The sequence below is a fragment of the Lepisma saccharinum genome, chromosome 13, assembly GCF_977018435.1.
Source record: "Lepisma saccharinum chromosome 13, izLepSacc3.1, whole genome shotgun sequence".
NCBI lineage: Eukaryota > Metazoa > Arthropoda > Insecta > Zygentoma > Lepismatidae > Lepisma > Lepisma saccharinum.
The window spans coordinates 71,466,956-71,482,512 of record NC_139241.1 but is presented as its reverse complement, the minus strand read 5'-3'; the positions used below and the strand labels follow the sequence as shown (position 1 = coordinate 71,482,512).

At 37.1% G+C, this 15,557-nt stretch overlaps 1 protein-coding gene and 1 non-coding gene across 2 annotated transcripts in view; one reads left to right on the top strand and one right to left on the bottom strand.

Annotated features, from left to right (window-relative positions):
• Cad74A (cadherin 74A) overlaps window positions 1-15,557 on the bottom strand; it is a 111,730-nt gene that overhangs the window by 72,507 nt on the left and 23,666 nt on the right. The window contains exons 2-3 of the mRNA XM_083134428.1: window positions 4,035-4,361; window positions 2,003-2,493 (exon numbers count right to left, since the gene is read on the bottom strand). Coding sequence (XP_082990554.1) covers window positions 2,003-2,493; window positions 4,035-4,344 — 801 coding nt within the window. The 5' untranslated portion in view covers window positions 4,345-4,361. The remainder of the gene's footprint in view (window positions 1-2,002; window positions 2,494-4,034; window positions 4,362-15,557) is intronic.
• LOC145997618 (U12 minor spliceosomal RNA) lies at window positions 12,111-12,267 on the top strand. The gene has a single exon (XR_014443017.1). It is a non-coding gene; the product is annotated as a U12 minor spliceosomal RNA (small nuclear RNA).

Sequence of the window (15,557 nt, the reverse complement as noted above, 5' to 3'; positions counted from 1 at the left end):
CTTTATTTCAAGAATATGAAAAAGAGAAAAATGCATATGTGCCCCCCCTGGAAAATGAAAGTCAACTAAAAATTATATATTTGACACACATAATTTCATTTCAACCACAATAATATGTGTTAATTAATGAACGAACATGATAAATTCAAATTAAGCAATGTTTTTTGAGGGAACAACATTATTATTGGGGAAAATGTGGCTTTTTGGCCCCCCCTGGAAAAAATACCATCCTTGCCCCTCCCTGGAAAAAAATCCTGCGGACGTCCATGCACATGTCAAGTTATACTCCACTGATACATGCTGTGATGATGTTAGCATGCTATACATAGGCTTGTAATTAGGTGAAAGTTCGCCCTGTTTCAGTAATCTGTGAGGCAAGGCTGTGCATAACGGTAGAGAAGATGAGAAAGTGAGTGGATGACGAAAAGCAGTGCTCTTGCAAATGGCAATGAGATTTTGCAGATTTTCAATTGTCATATCTTGAAATTTCAATTTCTGGTACGTCAAGTATTAAAACCTTATGTTACTATATTTTCTGAGGCTTTTTTAACCCAACAGAAAAGACTTCATTATTCTAAGTATGGGATGTAGCTTAACCTTACTTTGCAATGTCAGAAATTTGATCACATATGTTACCTCATATTGACCAAAACGAGTTGAATCTAAACGTTGAGATTTTTACTGTGAGATAGGTTCATGCAGGGCTTCCTTTGTGCCAAATTTCAGAATTTTTGAAGAAGACCCATCTGAGATATTTAACCCTGAAAACTGTCTAAATTTAATGAACTGCCATGTTTGAGCCCATGCTGTAATAAAAGTTTTAATTTCTAAGCACTGATACTTTATTTGCAGACACCCTGCAGGTAGGTCTACACATGAAAAAAAATTCAAGTCTTAGACTAAACCCCTTCATTAAAAAAATCTGGCTTAAAAATCCAAATTCTTAACTATTGTTACCCAAATTTCCACCATAATTTTCGTACTTAGGATGCAATTTATAGCAAAGCATACTTGATTATCATAGAAAGTATACTTCATTAGCTACAAAATGAATTTTGTTTCAGATCTCTAGCTCTAATGGTTTTTGAGATATTAAGGTTTCTGTAAACTTCTACATGAGCAAAAAAAAAAAGCCATGCACCATGTTGGAAAAATGGCTGCCCCAGAAAAACTAAAGACAATATTTTTTAAAAAAAATTGGTTTTGATATCTAGAAACATGTACAAACGTATGTACTAAAAATGAAATTTTTCTAAAATGGTCATGCAACCAAATATTTTAATATTGGTTGATTTGACATGGAATGACCCTGCAGTCATGTTTCCCTCTCACAAACTTGAACCTTCTGAGTCACTGCTTGTGCAGAGGACTTGTGTTCATTCATTTTCTCTGGAGGTTCCAGGGCTTAATCAAACATTCTTTCTTTTTTTTTAGGAAAGTTGGCCAAAAAGGGTGGGATTACAGCTCTTTAATGCCCACCCTCACCCCAGATATCCAACCACAAAGTCTGTACAGGGTGGAGCAACTGAACCGGATGGTTCAAATCAACACTGAACGGAAGTTGTGCAAAGTAAGGGCATTCAGCTGTTCATTATCTCAAAGCATGTCAATCAGCATAGAGCAGTGGTCGAAACAACATCGTGCTTTTGTGCTTGAATTTTTTTTCATAATGATTGTGTTCGCAATAACGGCAGCAACCTCACAAGCGTGCTATTCAAAAAATGAACTGTCCTCGTCAAGAAACTGCAACTCATGCTATTTTCCTAAAATGCTTTCAGATGTAGTATAGCATGTATTATACTGACTTCATTGCATGAAAGAGTTTTGTTTTTATTTGTAATTAAAACTATCAGGTTCAATGCCGCACTCTGTATATTCAATTTATATTCTGGTTAATATTTTTTCTCCTCTTGGGATATATGTGATGGTGCTATAATATTTTAACAGAGCAACCAAAGGATGGGAGGGAGGGGAGTCTGCAAAAATGTCCAACAAGTCTTACCTCTGCAGTACCTTCAGGAACTGTTGCCGAGTACGGAGCATTGAGGAAAATAGGTGGCTGATCTTGAATATCTTTCACTTCCACGACCACATTTGCAGTGGCAGAGAGTCGGGAACTGATATCACGCGATGAATCCTGAGCCAACAAAACTAGATTGTACGAGGAACGTCTTTCGAAGTCTAATGGCGACAAAAGCCGCAGAATTCCAATATAGTCTCCTTCGCCAAATTTTTCAGAAGAAACTCCGAAAACAGAACAAGCTTCCGGGGACTTTTCAGTCATGCACTTCAGTTTAATATCTGCATTCACTCCACCATCCGCATCGGTGATGGAGATGTTCGCAAACACAACAGAACCAATGTCGCTTGTCTCTGCAAGGGTGAATGCGTATGGACGATTCTGGAAAACTGGTGGGTTGTCGTTTACATCCAGGACTGGGATTTCACGTCGCAGTGATACTGTGTTGGGTTCAATACCTGCCAGTTTTTCATCTAGAAAAATTGAAAATTATGGATCAGTGAAAGCAATAAATTATACTCCATACTCATTGACAAGGAAAACAAGCATGTACCAATCAAATTTAGATTTATCATATAATTTTGCCATAACTTACAAAGGATAAAAGTAATGGTTTTTATTTCGGTCACCTAAAACTTGGAAAATATCACATTCAGCAGAGAAGTGCATCAGCATACAGTATTACATCAACACCTTTTCTGATCAAGTATCTAACTGCATTAATCTTAGTTAATATATAATTTTGAACTGTAATTTCAAAGTAATACAGAATTTAAGGCCTAAAATGATATTCATTAAGTTTCAGTGAAATTGACAATCAAGACAAACAGCTTTTGGAAACAAAGTTTGAAAAATAAGTAGCAAATATATTTGATGTCAGAATTGGTTAAAATCAAATAAAATTTCCAGAATAACATTAAAAATTATGTGATACATTACTCACATCATGTATCACTGACTCTAAGGCAAAAACTTAGTTTCATAAACCTTCCTAAATCAGTCTTGGAAGTGAGGGGATACAAGGGGGTGGTATCCTCCGAGCTAGGAAAATGTATGTAAAGCATCCACTTAGCTAGATAGCCACAAGGCTAGAGCAAACATACCACCATCTCAGAATTTTCTCTTCAAGCACTGTCTCAGATAAATAAAAAGGTAGTAATAAATTAAGATAGCTCATGTCACAACTGGTATATATGAAATTTAGTAGGAACATGTTAACCAGTGAAAATTCACAGATACCACTTCCAGGTCAGAATCACATAAGCACTCCTCACATTTAAATGAATAAGGTGTTAAATGACTGATGTACATAAATAAGAATATATTTATCAGCATGACATGCTGTCACAGGCATTGAGAGAGAGTGCTGGAACCATTCTGTGGACTCTCATGAGAATTTACATCATTCATTTTAAATTAGGAGGAAGTAAAAAGCTTGCTTTCTTTATAGTCAGTAATAACAATAAAGGTCAGTTAATTAGCATACTAACAGAACAACCAAAGTAAAAAAAAAAGTGAGGCGTAAAAGACGAAAATCATTTTTTCATATTCTACCATTTAATCTGAAAGGATAATTTGTTCCATAATTATCAAAATTACAAAAATTAGAATTTTTAAGACAGATCACACAAGGGAAACTTTATGACTAAAATTTATCTTTGGACTGTAAAGCTTTTTCTTGCACAAGGTGTAAAATTTAATAACAAAGTAGAATAAATATAAAGTTCCTTCAATATATTAACTGTTCAAAAAGTAAAAAATAAAGAAAAACAGTTGTGCCAGATGTAATTAATCATCTGGTGGATGAGCAGAAAAGGCTTCCTAAAGATGTAATAGTAATACAATGAAAAATATATAATAACTTGTTATTGCCCCTCGCCCCTTCTTATACAAATTTCTTTCAGTGTCCATGTATGATTCATAAATCTGCACATCTAACAGTTGTGGTCTGCAAGTGCAACTCGTATGTCAATTACCTGTAATATTGATAATAACTTCCAAGATTGTCAATTACCTGTAATACTGATAATAACTTCCAGCAAATCTTGGGTTTCCCTGTCCAATGGCCTCAGTAAAGTCACAATGCCTGATTTCTTGTCAACCGTGAAATGGTCTCCGCTGATGCTGTAGTGAACCGTGGAACCTTCAGGATCCACCCCTTGCAGGGTGTACACGGATGTTCCAACGGGGGTGTTCTCTGGGAGAGAGAATCGCGCCATGTCGCTGCCTGGGAGGAAATAGGGAGCCCTGTTCACTTGGCCATGGCACTGGCTCCATTGCAACACCAGGAGGCACGCCACTAACCACCAGAAAGCTGACATCATGGCTCCACAACCCAAAGCTGCAAGTAAATGCACAAATATTATAAATTGTATATATTTAATACATATCAGTCTTTGGAATTAATAAAGTTACATTTTCTTATCAATTTCTAAATACATGTAGGAGCAAAGAAATTGCATTGTGTGATAAATACTTCAGTTTGCAAAATTTGAGTTCTCTAAATTGATTTTTCACTGGGGTACAGTGGGATCCACTAGTATTACCCTGCAAATTGTCCATGATTATTTTCATTAATTTTTCTCTTACACCGTATGCGTTAAGCGATGGATTTTTAGTATGCTGATACAGAAGTTGTCAACAGCTTGTTTTGAGTTTTATTTTAATTCTTGAAGCTCTTATTGGGTCAAATAAAGTGCACGAACATGGTGATGGACAATTTGCATGGTAATACTAGTGGATACCACTGTACTACAATTGCCCCAAGAATATAGAGGAAACTGATATTTTACAGTTTTTATTAACTCTTCTCCTCTCAATGAAAAATGGGTTTATTTGATATATTCATGTTTATTCCCCTAAAAAAATAGAACAATGTGATGATAGTAGAGACTGCCTATTTATTATTTATGGAAGAAACTCTCACTGTGATGAAAATCGAAATTCTCAACTAAGATGATTTTTAAAAATGTAGTAGGATCAAGTCATGAACCAATTTACACACACCTCTCCGATTCTGACCAAATTTGCGTATGCTTGAAATCTTCTTCTGAAAATAAAACGCTCATTTGAGGTTACTGCATTTTGAAAATTTCAGGTATTCTGAAAACTAATTACATATTTCTTAAATGAGGTACAGAGCTGAGAAGGCACTAAATTTTATAGCTCTTACAGCCACTTATATTATGCAGGGTCAATTTTAGCTTAAAAACCTTTGTGAATAGTTTGTGTGGCATTTTTCGGTTCATAAGTTTGGAAACACTGCATATCAGCTGACGACACTGCATATCAGCTGACGATAGACAACGTGAGACAAGATTTGCCCGCCATATTGTGTGTAACGAAAGCGAATTAGCAACGACCAATAAATACTTGTAATGTGAAAAATTAAGCTTTTTTCAGTGAAAAAACTTAATCCCAAGTTGAAAAATGTTCCGCTATGCATATAAGGTAAGTACAAATATAAATATTTCGGAAATAAACGAGTGAAATGTGTTTTCACTATATCAGACTGTTACCAAAACTTCAAAATGATCAAAATTTTAAAATATATTATTCGAAAATTTCCTCATCATCGATTTTTTTTTCTATAAATACAGGACCCTGCGAATACTTTCACAGAGTTAGGTTAATGTAATTTTATAACACCATTAAGCCTTGTTTCCATGATTATGATAAACTAAATATGCTGACCAAGGCAGTAATTTATTTTATTAAAAATATAAACTAAACGTAACGTTTCAACCTTCTAGCAAGGTCTTCTTCAGACTCTGTATCAAGTACAAAAGTAACAAGATACAAAAACAGGGCCTTATATATACACAAACATTACTCCCTCCAGACTATTTAGAAAGTTGTTTGGAACTTTCTAGAAGGTGACTTTCACTTTCACCATCTTTACTTTCACCTCAAAGGCTAAACTCAATTACTTCCATATAGAATGTGGTTGGACTTTTAATCTCATGATCTTTTTCCTTCATTTTTCTTCCTTCTCCTCTCCTCTTTCTCTCTTGTCCTTTCCACTCTTTCTAACATCTTCTTCCATTCTTTGTTTAACTTCAGTCCCCCATTCCAGTTCATTGTGTCTTCTTCACCTTTCATCTCTATTTCCTTGGCTTCCTTCCATTTTCTCACTAGCATTCTCTTCTCCCTTCCTATCTGCTTAGCCTCATCCCACTCTATGTCGTGTCCTGTTTCTCTCATGTGTTTAAATATTGCATTTCTCTCTCTCTTAAGTCGTACATCATCCCTATGTTGTTTCAACCTGTCTTTCAGCCTTTTCTTCGTTTCTCCTATGTACACACTCTGACATTCTTTACATTTCACTTCGTAGATAATCCCTTCCTCTTCCTCTTCTCTGTTTTCCTTATTCTTGTTAGCATTCCTCGCTATTCCTAAGATGCTTCTCCCTCCCTTCCTGTAAGTTTTAATTCCCGCTTTCCTAAGCACTTTGCATATCTTTTCCGTGGTCCTCCCCATACTCCTTATTCCAAACCATCTCTCTTTTTCTTTCTCTTCCAATTCTTCCCTGCCAGTTTTCTTCCTTCTTCTGTTTATGTCCAGTCTATCCTGCTTCTCATAGCCATTCTTTTCCAGCTGTTTCCATAGGCTATTTATTTTGCCTTCTTTTTCACATTCTTTCATGCATATTTTCTTGATTCTGTCCTCCATATTCTTTATAAAATTTATTTTTGTCACCTCACCTACATCACTTCTTTTGTGGCAGAATACCCCTGCTGCACACTTTTTCTGATGCCAAACGGTTTCAATTTCATGTCCTCTATTCCTTTTCATCAATATATCTAGAAAGCTTAACCTGTTTTCTTCTTCTATTTCAAGTTCCAATAATATCCCTCTTTCTTCATCTTGAATTTCTTTGGCAAAAATGTCAAGCTGCCTCTTCGTTCCCTTCCATATGCCAAAACAGTCGTCTACATATCTGCAAAACAGAATTATTTTGTCACCTCCCTTTTCTATCACTTTCTTTTCCCATTCATTCATAACCAATTCAGCCAATGCTGGGCTTAGACTGGAACCTATATTTAGTCCTTCACTCATTAACATTATTTTATCTCCCATTATACTGTAACCGTTATTCCAAATGGTTTCCAGAGCCTTGACTACCCTTTCACTATCCCATTCTCCTATAATTTCTTGTCCCATTCTCTTTTTAATAATGTCCAAAACGTGTCCCCTCTTGATGCTCGGGAACATACTTTTCACGTCTAAGCTAAACATTGTCGTCTTCATCTCATTTAACTTAAGTCCTTTTATAATAGTCCTTAAGTCCTTTCTAAATAGTCTGGAGGGAGTAATGTTTGTGTATATATAAGGCCCTGTTTTTGTATCTTGTTACTTTTGTACTTGATACAGAGTCTGAAGAAGACCTTGCTAGAAGGTTGAAACGTTACGTTTAGTTTATATTTTTAATAAAATAAATTACTGCCTTGGTCAGCATATTTAGTTTATCATAATGTAATTTTAATTTAACGGAGATTTTTTCCTCTGCCAACGTTGAATGGGCGTGCTCACGGGGGAATGGGGACAAGAAGGGGAGCAGGGGCGGCGCCAGAACTTTTCGACCGGGTGGGCAGAAGCTCCATATTGATAGATTAGGGTGGGCAGTATAAATTTAAGACCATATACGTACATGTGCATGTAAGACGTATATGTATCCCCTCTCTCTTACACTCCCGATTTTCTTCTTGCTTCTTTTCCCTTTCCATTTCAGGTTTTCCTCTTGATTATTTTCTAATCTAGTGTCGCAACTTGTTCAATTTCATTTCGGGTTGCCTCTGATGGACACAATTATTTCAACGAAGTGTTTATCCATGTGCAACCATACATTCACAGTCACAGTCTTTCATGCATATCAATACACTCCTCACAAAAAGTTTGGAATATTGTAACGTTAGACAATAGGTGATAGACACGGGCATGTGTGCCTAATATAACAATATTGCAAAATTTTTGTGAGGAGTGTATAATGAAACAAATGTAAATTAGTTATAAGCTTGTGTTGCATCACATTTTGCTCTTCGTGAACAAAAAAAAAGGCACATACTTGATTTTATGTATTCGGCAACAGTGATATAAAGTGCAATGGTAGACAATCGTGACGTTTCTCGTAATTTAAATGCATGTTCCTGAGCATAGTAGTTTCATCGTATGAGTTTTTGACTGAAGAGTTATCTCACTCCTTGGGGGGTAATTTTTCTTAGCTTCCAAGGTTTGTACAATTGACAAATCTATCTGAATGTTTGCAGTAGGGGCGATTAGGTGTAAACATTTGAGGGGCAAGGGCAATATACTTTATTTTGGTAGAAAAGGCTTAGCATAAAGAGGTCATAGTGCGGGGGCAAAAAATGCCAAAAAGTGGCAAAATGTGTCGGGGGGGACTGCATCCTCTAGCTCCTGCTCCCCCTAATCGCCGCCACTGAATGTTTGGATTAAAATAAACGTCTTAGTAGAAATAATTTAAAACACACGTTAGTTCGTTGTCCATGAGGTATTCCTAGGCTAATGAAAGGCTATTTTGACAAAATGTCACTCATAAGTAAAAAACAAGCAAGATTGAGAAATCTGTTCAGAATTGAAGATATTATTAGCTAAGTTGGTATTCGTTTTCTGAACTAAGTCATGTTACTCATGCGGGATAAGCAATACACGTATGGTTGGTTACATGAACATATTTTTTGAGGTAACAAAAATATTTAGGACACAAGGAATTCATCGAAGTTGATCACCTTGCCAGGAATAATACATCTATTTTTTCATAGATGACTTACTTGGGTTGCACGGCATGACCATTTCGAACGCACTAGAATGTCAACCTCTGTGCTGTACAGCATACCCTGCTAACTATATTCTTGCAGGACAACGAGTTCCTGGCGCCTGGAACCACAATCGAAATAATAATTTATGGGGAGTTGTATTTTGAGTGTCCGCGTGTGTTTGTTTTCGGCCCTTCGTCGTTTTCATCTCTTCGCCATTTAACCTTATCGTCGTCATTATCAAAATTAGCACAGAAATGACTTAAAATAAAACAAATCATCCACAACTTACTCTTCCAAGGCATCTAATTCCGTGAACAATGACATTGTTTTCTAAAAGTCCCAAATATTTGTCTCAGGCAATACACCCTCTTAAAATGGACGCATCTTCTGTAGAGGTAAAATGACACGTTTGTTGAGAGTTCTTTCTGTATATTTTTTCTCCAATGGCATAACACTGTCGCATTATAATGAACAGGCCCTGTTCGACTCACCCCTACTCTGCTGGAAGCACAATGCACACTGGTTCGGACTACACATTAAACTGTAGGTTTTGTCCCGATTAGCCTATCAGAGCATAATATTGGGCTTAAAAAAAACTCACAAAAACGTCTTCTGGATACTTCGTGACATAACTTTTTTTATTTACTTCAGCTGCATCTACAGATTCTGTCGACATTTTCAGCTGATTCATAAGGCAAAATTTATGTGTCGAACGAGGATTTCTAAATATGATAAAGTCATTATAACACCATTAAGCCTTGTTTCCATGATATGAAAAATTCAATATGCTCCAGAAGAACTTTCTAATAGTCTGTAGGGGAGCAATGTTTGTGTATATACAGTATATCGTCCTGTTTTTGTACCTTGTTACATTTGTACTTTGTGCAGAGTCTGAAGAAGACCTTGCTAGAAGGTTGAAACGTTACGTTTAGTTTATGTTTTATAATAAAATAAATTACTGCCTTGGTCAGCATATTGAGTTTTTCATATAATAAGCCACTTATTAGCAATTGAGTAATTCTGTAGCTTTTTCCATACATAACTGGTTTATCAAAATTTATTGAGTTCGGTATTGTACTGATTATTGTGAATCCTTCTTATTACTAGAACGAATATAAAGTTGATATTTCACATGCATATTGGTATTTGAAGATGCCAGGTATATAAAAATTGCAATTAAATAAAGAAAGGGACACTTCGGGAATTTCAATGCAGAGCTAATTAAAACTATACTACAATCTCTAGCATACTTAAACCCGAAGGTTTATAGCGGCAGCAACACAAGCCTTTCATCTACCCCTATGCGGGGCAAGACCAATCAAATCTTTCCCATCCTTGCCGACTTTTTTTTTTGGGGTCCATCTCAACGTTATCCCTCCATCCTCGTCTTGGCATTCCTACTGGTCTCTTACCATCAGGTTTCCCCAACAAGAATCCTGTAAACTATTCTTTCTTCTGCCATTCGTGTCACATGGCCTTCCCATCTAAGTCTTCTTGATTAAATTATTCTAATAATAATTAAAAAGTCGAAATAATTTATTGTTTGCTGGAGGAAGTAACGCTAAGATGATGTTTTTATTTGTTTATTTGGAGATTACTTTAACCATACCCAGGCTGGGATATATACACGGAGGCCCGGAGCTGCAGTTCTCAAGTTCACCCTAAATTCTGATCTAATCTTGATCATACACTGCATAATTTTGAGCCTCCTAAGTCTACTAGCTGCTTCTAATCATACGCGTAGAAGTATTAGTTATCACAGTTTTTTGTTTCAATAGCTCTAGTAATTACTTTCACTTTCTAATGACAAAATTGGCTTTTTATGGGTTGATAATAATGTGGTTGAGTGTAAGAAAAGGCATGATCCTTAATTTCCGCCACAAAAAAATAAGAGACAAATAAATAAAAAAATAATATGTGAACATTTCTAACATAGATAATATTCACAAGTAAAATATACCTTTTATGAACACCAGAATACACTTATTTATCGAATCATTCATATAGCTATCTCCAAGTATATGTACTTATTGAATTTGATTGGGTGGGCAATCGGGTGGGCACAGGAATTTTTGGGTGGGCGCTTGCCCACCCGTGCCCACCCCTGTCGCCGTCCCTGAAGGGGAGAGTTGCCCCTCCTAATATTTTCACTTAAAACTTATTGTAGAGAGATTGTATTCCGTCAATAAACAATGTTACACCCTTAAAAAAGATTAAGCATTTTCAAGCCGATGAAAGTTCCAAGTTGCGAAGGGGAGTATTATTTCTCATGTAATTGGATGTGTCAGTGACATAGTGAAGGTGTTTAAAACTGTTGTACCAACTGAACGACTACTAATATTGTCAGTGGCGTGCCCAGGATTCTCGAAAGAGAGCGGTTTACGTACACTTTATCTTGTAGTCCGCCCTCATTTTGTTATCTTTTCCTACCTTTGACGTTCTTTCTTTAGAAATACTGTGCCAAAGGGGGAAAACATAACCTCCCACCAACCACACTTGTGCACGCCACTAAATATTGTATAATAATGTATTTTCGAACGACTGCAGAAGTTCATTCTAATGTTGGACAATGTGTATCATACCTCATCATACACTATCCAATATTTGCAAATATATGTGCTTTCAAGCCGGGTGATGAGGATGAGTCATGATAGGATGAAATTGACGAAGGGACACTCACCCATGCTCAGGGTAGAATTGGAACACAGGATCCTTGGCGTTGTAGCGCGGTATGCTAACCACTGCGCCACAGTCAGCACATTCAGTTCCCAAGCGGGTCTGGTGAAACTTTTTGTTTAAGAAAAGCCTGAATTTATTTACATTCGGCTTTCCTTAGAGTAAAGAATACCGCATCGCATAGGTTATATGCACAGGAATCAGGAATAGTTGTTGGGGATACGGACCAACTCTAGATACGCCCCTGTTTTATAGTGATCAAAAAAAGTTTATAAAGAATTAATTTCTCCATTCTTCGTCGCTCCAACGGAGGTTCGCCCTCCTGCATACGTGACACGAAAATTGCCGAACACCTGCACGAAGCCTTACAGATTGGTGGTCTTTCAAAAGTTGTCAACAGATGGCAGCAAAACATCATTTACAATTCTATGGTATTTTGACCTTTGAAACAAACATAATGAATTACTTGTTCAATCCTTTGGATTACTTTAAGCTAGTATTAATTACTCTATATAAAATGGTTTGACGTATACTTAGTGTTTTTCAAATTACGTGTATGAACATGAATTAAATACAACTTCCCGCAGCCAGTCTTTAGGACAATTAGATGTAGGGTAAGTTTCCCATGGTTTGATTTCGTGCCTTAAACTAATGAGTAAGGAAAATAAACGAGCCTTGGTAACGCTTGGCTCACGCTAGCCAAACTAGCTAAGGGAATTTTTGCATAGGCAAAGGTCGTCCCACAGAGTGACTAGCCTACTTTTGCAAGTCGCTCGGGTGTCAGCGATCTGCCTAAAAACAAAATACTAACAATATTTACCGAGAATAAGAAATTGAAACATTTTTGTTGCCATTTACCATATGGAAGGGGATTTGATGGAAAATTACAGACATTTCAAGACATCAGACTGAATATTGGTAGTGATTGCTGCCACAACAATTTTAAGCAATCCGATTGACTGACTTGACGGTTAGGTTAGATAGAAGTGCTGTGCTACTAACTCCAACCCTGAATATTAGTACAAATTATATTAGGTTTTCAATTCCATAATTTAATACTGTGACTTATTTACACTCTTCTGCATTGAAGCAAAATGTATTGTGTATTTATATTTTATTTCGCGCCGCTTTTCTACATATTCGGTTTAGAGCAAGGATGGTTTTGAATTATGTACTTCTGAATTGGAAGATGGAACGCAATTGACCAGAGTTCGAGCCTGGGATATTTGCAGTGCTCGAAGTGAAGGGGAATGGCCACCCCCCAGATAATTCACTTTTAGTTGCGTCCCGGAACGGTTTTGATTCAGGGGAGATGCTTTATATATAACATTCTTCACATTAATTTTTGAAAGTGCATTTCCTTCTTGCAAACAGCTCGTAGTAACTTTCTGAGTATGGGATGCGCGAGTGTCGCCTCGTCCATTTCATGTAATTATCGCTCATCCTCCACGATTAGCCTACAGAAGAAAAGCAAAGTAAAACAAGGAAAGATACAAATAAAGTGCCTGTGTAGCCCTAGGGGAGCCGAGAGAGGAGGAGAGCATGTGATTTCAGAGCAGTAAAATCTTAAAAATCGAATTGTCCACAACTACTTTCATTATTTTTTCTTGCGTCCAACGTGTTTTCCCTTAAACAGAAACATCGGTCTGCGAGACCTTTAGTGTTTTGTAGTTCTACAGTGTGGCAACACTGATTGAGCTGTCTCTCCCCAAGACTAGCTTGGTCTCCCCCCCCCCCTCCACAGTACCTTATTATCAACCTCTTGCCTACACTCTGCGCAAGTTACTGCTCAGTTTGTAACTGTTTGTTACGAGAGACTTATTGTTGTTTGAAAACGTGCAGGTCTAACAGACCGGGTGTTTCGCATTACATTTTCTATGCCAAGGTTGGAAGTGATTTACATAATATATTTTTCTTAGTTTTCTTCCCATGTAATTTTAGTTTTCAATAAATTTGAGTTATTAATCATAATTTTGCCCTTTTATTGTCTGAAAAAACTTTAAAAAATGTAATACAAATATTAAAAAATAAGGTCTCTCAGACCGGATGTTTCTAATTATGAAGTAAAGACCTGTGTTTCTGTTTAAGGAAAGGATTGTTGTTTATACTAACAGCTAATTTAGCGGTTTGTTTCAATTCTTTTGCACTCTTTGCGTAAAACTCACGAGAATAAACCCGGCGATTGGACAATTTGCTTGGTAATATGCATGCATCCCACTGTACGTCGCTCTTGCAATTCCCAATAAAATAGTCATTGTTGCACATAGTAATTAAGATTTTTGTAAAAGGTTGACCTACTTCAAATTCAAATTATAACAATGGCAAAACTTTGCAATTTCAATTTGGTTCTTTTTATCTGTACACCAGTCTACATTCGTCCTCACCGTCGCGATTAGATTAAAGACAGAAAAGCGACGTAAAATGGGAAAGCATAAAAATATTTACATAATAAAGCGAAAATAGGAAGGAACAAGCTGGTGACGTAGCCTATACTTGGAATACATAAGAAAATTCTCAGGAAAGAATGCAAAACATCTTCATCAACGGTAATTTAACATTTGTAGCGACAATAAAACAAATCTTGCAATAAAACCTGGCTTAACTCTAGTCACAGAGAAAGATATTACAGCACGGCTCGAAAAAAGAAAGTGTTTGCTATGTTACGCTGCTCCGTTAAATGTGCAGATCCGCATCTCATTAGCGTCAGAAGGTAATGAAAAGTTAAACAAGGGAAATTTGTTCTCAGAAGAGGTCTAAATGAGAAAGTAAAAGACGGCCTCACTTTCATATGTCTAACGGGACGATCTGCAGAGAGGATGAAACGTCATGCTCTCGAAGCAAGTGTCGACACGTTTTACACTCGCCAGCTCAAAACCGAAACGCATTTTCGAAACACGACGTTTCACACCTTTCTAGCGCCTTTCTTCTTCCGTAATCAGTGGGCGCGATTAGGGGGGTGAGTTAGTTGCCCCCGCACTATGGCCTCTTAATTGAATTTAATTGTTTTTTTTTAAATCCACTTTATGCACAGAAAGGCTAATCGGAACTCAACCTGCAGTTTAAAGTGGAATCCGAACCACTATGTGCCTCCACCGGGTATCGAGTCCGGAACCCCTTGATTACAAGGCGACGACATTGGAACTACGCCATCGGGGAGGCCAGAAGGGATTATGAGAACTGAAAAAGAGAAATAACAAATGCGAAACTGAATAAGGAAGAAAGTATTAAGAGACATGGACGTCCGCAGGATTTTTTCCAGGGAGGGACAAGGAAGATATTTTTTCCAGGGGGGGGGGCAACGTGGCATATTTTCCCCAATAATAGTGTTCATCCCTCAAAAAACATTGCTTAAATATGAATTTATCATGTTCGTGCAATAATTAACACACATTATTGTGGCTGAAATTAAATTATATGTGTGAAATATGTAATTTTTGGTTGACTTTCGTTTTCCAGGGGGGACCACGGCCCCCCCTTGCCCCCCTTCCGGACGCCCATGTTAAGAGATAACAGAGAAGGACAGAGAAGGAGATGAGAGAAATATATAGATGGAAAAAAGAAAGAAAGAAACAAGTGTACAAACTAGTCCAAGGGCCAAACACACATAAGAATTGACCAACTAGTTACTGACTAATACGAGCTGCAGTGAACTAGGGCGAGGGGATGGGGTTGTGACTCATGATCATGAAACACATAGGCATGCACAAAGCGGCAGTTGCCTCCGCAATGTTTTCGAACAGAAATTCAGTGTAGAGAGATATTATCGCCGTTAATCAACAATATTATAGAGCCTACTCTTACAAGAAAGATGAGACGTTTTGAAGCCAATGAAAGTTCCAAGCAACGAGTAGGAATTCTTGTTACAGCTGACCGAAGAGCAACATTGTACGATAGGATATTTTCGTAAGACTGCAGAACATCGTTCTAATGTTGGACCAACAGTGTTTCATATGCTATCCAATATTTGTAAATACATGTGCATTCAATTCGTAAGCGTGTAATGGAGTGGCGTCTCGTCCCTTGGGGCTTCCGGGGTTAGCCCCTAAAGAAAAACGGACGTGTTCACGTAATTATCAATCACCATA